The 8,518-nt window shown below is 36.3% G+C and overlaps 1 protein-coding gene across 1 annotated transcript; it reads right to left on the reverse strand.

Annotated features, from left to right (window-relative positions):
• Positions 1-638: 638 nt before the first annotated feature.
• Positions 639-7,125, reverse strand: RpL32 (Ribosomal protein L32). Its single transcript, XM_069832242.1, has 2 exons — positions 6,987-7,125; positions 639-1,097 (listed from the first exon to the last, which is right to left on the reverse strand). Exon 2 carries the CDS (start codon positions 1,084-1,086, stop codon positions 682-684), a length of 405 nt encoding a protein of 134 aa, XP_069688343.1. The 5' UTR covers positions 1,087-1,097; positions 6,987-7,125; the 3' UTR covers positions 639-681.
• Positions 7,126-8,518: the final 1,393 nt, after the last annotated feature.

Here is an 8,518-nt window from a genome sequence, read left to right on the forward strand (position 1 = left end):
ATGGCAGTTTATTTTAAGTTTTGAATAATTTCAAGGAAAAATTGTTCCGGGGCCGGGTATCGATCCCGGGACCCTTCACTTAGCGCGCGAATGCTCTACCGACTGAGCTACCCCAGGAACTATACACGACACCGTCACGATTTTTCCTTTTATATCCACACAACTCAAATGAGCTGACAAGACGCCAGAACTCAACTGTGAGTGCACACAATTACTGTGTGACTTAAATTGTGGCTTTCTGTTAACGTACCTCCAGTAACAAATGTATTATGTAAATCTGAGTTTCAGGTAGAAGCTCCCTGTAAAGCAATTTTGAATAATTTCAAGGAAAAATTGTTCCAGGGCCGGGTATTGATCCTGTTTCCCTATTATTCAAAACTGCTTTATAGGGAGCTTCTACCTGAAAGTCAGATTTACATATTATCTTAAGTGTTGACCAAGATGTTTGAATCTTATTGTAGAATAATTTTCACATTCACACAAGATGCGAGTTGAGGGTTCCTCTGCCAGTTAACAGCCTCTGCATTGGCAGGACACGATACTCATCTTCACACTTTGTATAAAGAGAAAGTAAGAGCATAACAGAGGGAAATAGAAGATGGAGGAAGAAAAATTGATGAAGACACTTCCCAAGAAAATGTTTTATAAATGAAATTAATTTATTTTATCATGTTACAACATTTATTCATTTTCTTCGCTGCGCAGACGAGCATTTGCATTTGTCACACGGATTGAGAGCTGCTGGGCTCGCTCGACGATGGACTTGCGCTTCTTTGATGACACTGCGTGGGCGATCTCTGCGCAGAACTTGCGGTTCTGCATGAGCAGCACCTCCAGTTCCTTCACGTTGTGCACCAGCACCTTGCGGAACCCTGTGGGCAGCATGTGCTTCGTCTTGCGGTTGCTGCCGTACCCGATGGAGGGCATGAGGTACTGTCCCTTGAAGCGCCGGCGCACGCGGTTGTCAATACCCTTGGGCTTCCTCCATGACTGCTTCAACTTCTTGTATCTGTCGCTCTGGTGGCGGATGAAGTGCTTTGTCCGCTTCTTAACTATTTTTGGTCTGTATACTGGACGAATAGCCATCTTGAATCAGTCTGAAATAAACAGCACAAAATACATCACATCAGTACATTACACCACAAAATATAAGTTATACATACATACATACAAACAAATGGCTTTTAAGGAACCCGAAGGTTCACTGCCGCCCTCACATAAGCCCGCCATCGGTCCCTGTCCTGTGCAAGATTAATCCATTCTCTACCATCATATCCCACCTCTCTCAAATCCATTTTAATATTATCCTCCCATCTACATCTCGGCCTCCCCAAAGGTCTTTTTCCCTCCAGTCTCCCAACTAACACTCTATATGCATTCCTGGATTCGCCCATACATGCTACATGCCCTGCCCATCGCAAACATCTGGATTTAATGTTCCTAATTATGTCAGGTGAAGAATACAATGCGTGCAGTTCTGTGTTGTGTAATTTTCTCCATTCTCCTGTAACTTCATCCCTCTTAGTCCCAAATATTTTCCTAAGCACCTTATTCTCAAACACCCTTAACCTATGTTCCTCTCTCAGAGTGAGAGTCCAAGTTTCACAACCATCAAAATATAAGTTATAACTAGCATATCATTAGAGCAGCATTTTTTCAACTTGTGGCACACTAAAGGTGTAATTTAAAATCCCATGATACACTCAAATAATCTAAACCAGCGATTCCCAACCAGGGAAGAAATTTGGAGAGTTTTAGTGGGGATCGAGGGACTATAAAATACAAATATTTTCAATTTCATACGCATTATTTTTAGTCAACATAGAGACGAATGAGAGTGTGGTGAATGCTCGAAGGGCAAAAGGGGCACTGATACGAAGTACACTTTATTCACAAATAGAACTAACACATTTTTTGTATCCTTTTTTTTTTCTTTTTTAAGCGGAGCAGGTAGGCCTAGTGATTAGGAGACAAAAATCCGATTTTTTATTTTGTGTTAAATCAATCAATCTTCTTAATGTATCCAGCTGTTTGCCGACAACATAAAGTTCACTATAGTCCACTGTAGTCTATTCAGTTGTTGTTTTTCACGAGAAATGAGGGGTATTTTGATCGGTGTTCAGTATAGATGCCTGTTGCTAGTAACCAAAATTGGGGTGTAGTCAATATATACTGCAGGGCTGTGTCTTCTGCAACTGCTACTGATGATTTGAATTTACTTCTTTTGTGGTTTATGGATGGACAGTATAGAAGAATGTGTTCCAGATCATCATCATGATTATTACACCACAGACAAGTAGGATTATCATAAATGTGAAATCGGTGTAGGTACAATTGAGTGACAATGTGACCTGTTCTGGCCCTTGTTAGAAATGTCTGAACATGTCTGGGCAAGTTTTTGTACATTTCCAGGTCATTTGGTTTCTTGTGTACAGACTGTAAAGTTTTTCCTTTGTCAGAAGAGAGCCAATTGTTGATCCATAGGTTTGTAAAATGAGAATTTACTGAAGCAAAAGCACTGGATAGAGATATCACTTGAAGAGGTCTTGGTTGCAAATATGTTGCCTGTTTTGCAATATTATCGACTTTCTCGTTTCCAGGTATACCACAGTCCCTCAGTGTAGAATTCTCCGGACGTAAAATAGTCCCTCAATCGGATCTCCGGGTAGGGATTGCACTGAGAGATGCCAAGAATCGTACTAAAGTACTTATTTGGATCACCAAAAGTCACACAGTCCAATCAGAGCTAAGTTTAATTTTGTGTTAAAAAAAGTACAAAACTTGTGCTTTATATATACGTATATGGTATTATGCATGTTTTCTTAATTTGTTATTTAGAAAATATGAAAATATACAATACTGTTACATGTTTGCCGAGGAATTTAATGTACGATAATTTTTTATAAAAACAAATAAAATACCACATGTTTTAAGGTTAGCATGATATTCAAACTTTACTGATCTGGCAACGCAAGCTGCGCATCAGCCATTTTGTTCTCTGCTGCTCACACATCTGCACTGTGTTTACTGAATGTTGATTTGTGTCACGTTTGCTGAAAGTTGACTCTTGTGGACTTTATTTCTTTTACTACTCTTTTCACGTTTATTTTTCCCATTTTTCTACGACAACATTTACCGTTTTCATTCTCTCATGGCACAACAGCGGATCATTGATGGCACACCAGTTGAAAATGGCTGCACTAGAGGGAAGCTTTCAAGCCAATAGTAAAACCTAACAGAACTTAGTCATAAGTTTTAAGAGGCATAACAGCAAAGGAAGCTAAATTAAAATTCTGATATTTTATTAGAAGATACTTAAAAATATAAACACTAAAAAGGTAGAAATAAAAAGACAAAAGGAAAGAAAAATAATAAGCAAAAAACATGAAAAAAAAAAAACAGATAAAAATAAAAGTGAGATAATAGTTGAGGAAAAAAGGGGAGAAAATGACACGAGGAGAAAACAGAACAAAAACAATTGACAAGGGATTTAAGAAAAATTCAATGATTCCATGAAACGTCCATATTGAAATTAAAGTAATAGGTCCAACACTGCAGTGTATTTATTCGATATCCATGTAGGCTTATATATGTAACCCATATATCTAAAATTTTCATGACTATTGCGTAGAAAACCTTTAGGTTTATTAAATAGAGAGCGGAATGAGAGTGTCGGGAAATGACTTACACTTCCGTTTCCATGGTAACACGAGTGACATTAAGAGTAAACTTTTCATCTTATTGCAATTCATTTTGAATAATTTATCAGATAAGTCTATGATATACTATACAATGATTTGATGTTTTCAGTCAATGACTTAACTTCGTATGTATGTAAGGTGTAAGCCCTTATATTAGATGATTTAATATAGTATTAACGTTTTCATCGTTCCAGAAGACTTCATCAGATACATATTTATGTTACAATATAAGAGATTATTATATTGTAACATAAATATGTATACGAAGTTAAGTCATTGACTGAAAACATCAAATCATTTTATTGTAAACTTTTCATGTTAAAACGTTACAATTTTTCTCTTTTATACCCCAATTATATACGTTTTACATCAAAATAAAGTAGAAAGGACAAAAAGTTGAAGAAAGAAAATGAAATAAAAGGTCATTCCATGGGAAACCAGCATACTTTTGGAACAAAATGAAACTTGAGCACTCCTGATTTACTTGACAATCTGCATTTGTATTCATCCTACAGCCAAATATGGAGAACTGCATGCAATGTATTATTCACCTAACATAATTAGGAATATTAAATCCAGATGTTTGAAATGGGCGGAGCATGTAGCACGTATGGGAGAATCCAGAAATGCATATAGTGTGTTAGTTGGGAGGCCAGAGGGAAAAATACCTTTGGGGAGCCTGAGATGGAGGATAACATAAAATGGATTTGAGGGAGGTGGGATATGATGGTAGGGAATGGCTTAATCTTATTCAAGATAGGGACCGATGGTGGGCTGATGTGAGGGCGACAATGAACCTCTGGGTTCTCTAAAAGCTATTTGTATGTAAGTAATCTATTAAGCCAACAAAAAATAAATAATGGTTAAAAATGACTCAAAATTAAATAAAGAAATGCACATGTTATTTTTCCCTTTAAAAAAAAGGGGAAAACACGGGAATTTTACTGGAAGCAAGTAAAGAGATAGGTTTGGAAGTAAATCCCGAAAAGACAAAGTATATGATTATGTCTCGTGACGAGAATATTGTACGAAATGGAAATATAAAAATTGGAAATTTATCTTTTGAAGAGGTGGAGAAGTTCAAATATCTTGGAGCAACAGTAGCAAATATAAATGATACTCGGGAGGAAATTAAACGCAGAATAAATATGGGAAATGCCTGTTATTATTCGTTTGAGAAGCTTTTATCATCCAGTCTGCTGTCAAAAAATCTGAAAGTTAGAATTTATAAAACAGTTATATTACCGGTTGTTCTGTATAGTTGTGAAAGTTGGACTCTCACTTTGAGAGAGGAACATAGGTTAAGGATGTTTGAGAATAAGGTGCTTAGGAAAATATTTGGGGCTAAGAGGGATGAAGTTACAGGAGAATGGAGAAAGTTACACAACACAGAACTGCACGCATTGTATTCTTCACCTGACATAATTAGGAACATTAAATCCAGACGTTTGAGATGGGCAGGACATGTAGTACGTATGGGCGAACCCAGAAATGCATATAGTGTTAGTTGGGAGGCCGGAGGGAAAAAGACCTTTAGGGAGGCCGAGATGTAGATGGGAAGATAATATTAAACTGGATTTGAGGGAGGTGGGATATGATGGTAGAGACTGGATTAATCTTGCACAGGATAGGGACCAATGGCGGGCTTATGTGAGGGTGGCAATGAACCTCCGGGTTCCTTAAAAGCCAGTAAGTACATGTTATTTTTAATTTCAATAAAGCACTGGATCAGAATACTCTACTACACTTTTACAAACTGTGTCTCCACAATTACTCAATAGTTATAGGCTATATTTTATAGATATTTTCAACGATATAAGTAGCAAAAAAAAAAAAAAAAACCGGAACCTCACCCTACTGCAATTTTTAAAGACAATTAAATCCATCTTTTATAAGTTTTAACATTTAACTGAATGTACATGAAATAAAAATAATAAACAGTGAACGAGACAAGAGGATGAAACTAAATAAATAGTACATGAAGAATAGGGGAAGGAAAACATAAGAGGAAAGTGGACAAAGGCAGATATCAAGTACTACAGGGGAGGACATGTCAAGCTAGGTTAGGCTGTATCAGAGTGCGAAACTTGAACATACAATGGCATTATTATACCCCCTCCAATATGCAGGGCCCTTAGCTTTGCCGCTATTTGCCCCGGCTCTAAGAGCAATATATCACTTAGTTTGTCAGAGACCTATATTCAGAGAGCACCACAGATTGAATTAATGACATTAGAGAATTGTTGGCATGTCACATGGGAATTGGAGTACCTGGAGTAATCCCGTGTTGCCTGGACCAGATTGCTCAGCACAAATTTGCAGTCAGGATCATCTGGGATTTCAACCCAGGTCCCCTGGCTTATAAGCCCCAAGCACTAGCACTGAGCCATCATGGCGGTTATAAGGATATTATCTGGGTGGTGAAAAAGTAAAGTTTGGCGTTCACTTTTTCAAGGAGGTCAGACTATTCCTGGCGATGCCTACTGCCACTTAATTAGGCCTATCCCTTTTTTTCCTTACAAAAATTATCTTATTTGTCTGAATCCGCATCACCGTACTCACGAAAATGCACTTTTCAGTGCCAATGATTTATTTTGTGTGCACAAGGTTGGAATTTTGAAGTAAGAGAAAAAGGAACGTATCCGTGTTCTGAAATTTATCCCTGGGGGGAAGGGGGAAATAACATAAATTTCATTAAGCTACTGCAATTTTATAAGAGGAAGTATTGCAGCAATTTCTCCTTAACAATCACAGTAATCAGTTATTTGTAACCGCTCGCAGTAACACAAAAGCTCTTGAGCTAAGCTCTATATATGGGAACAAAACTCGGACCTGTAGGCTTACTGACCTAACAGGGTTTGGTTACGATTAAATCATGTGATAATTTCCATTTTACTACCTATTTTATTATACACATTACAGTGAGAATACCGTGCTACTTTGGGAATATTACTCGAGAAATGAACCGGTTCCAATCAACTTAATATGATTAAGGCTACACCGAAACAACTAGGCCTAATCATAACATATAATTACAGCTGTAATGCACTACTTTCTTAATCCCAAAGTAAGACTAGTGAAATTACGGTAAAAATAATAACTGTAAGTGTCCCACAAAAGTAAACTAGCTTACTTTTACGATTTCATAAATTAACTTTCTGTATTTATTACACATGGAATACACCACGCACGTGGACATAACGTCTAGGCCTAACATAAGAAATGCAAAATAAGTACTACAAATCACAGTCATAACAATATCATTAAATACTCGCATGTACTTACCTGGCTGTAAGAAACTTTTCTCGTGCAAATACCTCAGTATTTGCTTCCAAAAATATTTAACAAATAATCCACCAACTCCTCTATCCGTAAACCGGATGTTCGAAAGGTTCTCCGGAAGACATGAAGGCACGATACCGATATATCGAATAGTTTCAGAATCGATTACAAGCACCATTCTGAAATGATTATGGAATTCATGTGTTTATCTACGCTATGGTTTCACGTGGTTTCACATTGAAACACTTTCAAGAAACGAATTTATGCAAAACATATTTTCTCCTACTACTGACTATTAATGTTTATAAGGTAATTACTACACACTGAAATAAATAGTGATTATAAGTAAGAGAATTTTCATAGAGTGGTATTTTCTTGTTTCTTATTATTGCACTTTCTTCTTCCACACCGAAACTTTTTTATACGAAGAGGTCCGAAGGCTAGCACAGCAGTCCAAAGAGAGGCATACATTGCGGGTCTCCCTAGTCCTGCGGTAAGCACGGCACAGGGCCAACGCTGAGATAACACAGTACAACAGCTGACAAAGGACAAATATGCCTCGCGTGAACAGAAAATAAACCTTTTCCGTTACGAATATTATGGTAAGTATTACAGTACATGTTTATTTGCGAAGATGCAATTATTATTATTATTATTATTATTATTATTATTATTATTATTATTGTGCACATAGTATACTGGTATTGTGTTTACAATACCTACAGTATTGAAAATGCTACAGGCTATTAAACAAAATTTGATTTGTTTCGTATTATAAACAAAACAGAATGCAAATAAATAAATAAATAAATAAATAAATAAATAAAAATATATTTTTAATAACATTGATACTTTTTTGCCCAGCAATCTTTCCTACTTCCTTTACTCCACATACGATCCATAATATACTGTATTAATGTTAACTAACTTCTTATATATATATATATATATATATATATATATATATATATATATACATATATATTTTCTGTTTCGAACTTCTCAGCCAGGTGCCCGGCCTATTTCTTTTTATCTTTCTGATCATTTTCAGTAAAAATTATTTTTTTCTTCACCGAGTCTTTCTAGTACAACTTCATTTATTCTTATTCTGTTTGTTCATTTCACACGATCCATTTTTCTCCATTTGCATACCAAATGGAGGGGATAGTTTATGTCCGGAATCTTTTATTGGGGACTCATCATGCTATGTTTGCAGTTTTTCTTGAGAACAATAAATGCAGTAGCTTTCAGCATACCATTCTTTCTTCAGCATCTTAAAAGATCCTAGGGAGCCCCAGCGCGGAGATGAGGTGACTGGATTTGACTAATTAAGTAATTAGAGTCACCAAAATTCACCGCAAAGGTTAAATATCAGTTTTGACCCGATCAGAGACCGAGAAATTCCAATTGACGTTTAATTAATTTTATTGAATGAAATGTTTGTAAAAAAAACTAAACACTTGGATAAAAAAATAACTAACAAACGAAATAATATAATAAAAAACAGCTCACACAGTAACGCTTGAGATTCGCAT

Source organism: Periplaneta americana, chromosome 8, assembly GCF_040183065.1.
Source record: "Periplaneta americana isolate PAMFEO1 chromosome 8, P.americana_PAMFEO1_priV1, whole genome shotgun sequence".
NCBI lineage: Eukaryota > Metazoa > Arthropoda > Insecta > Blattodea > Blattidae > Periplaneta > Periplaneta americana.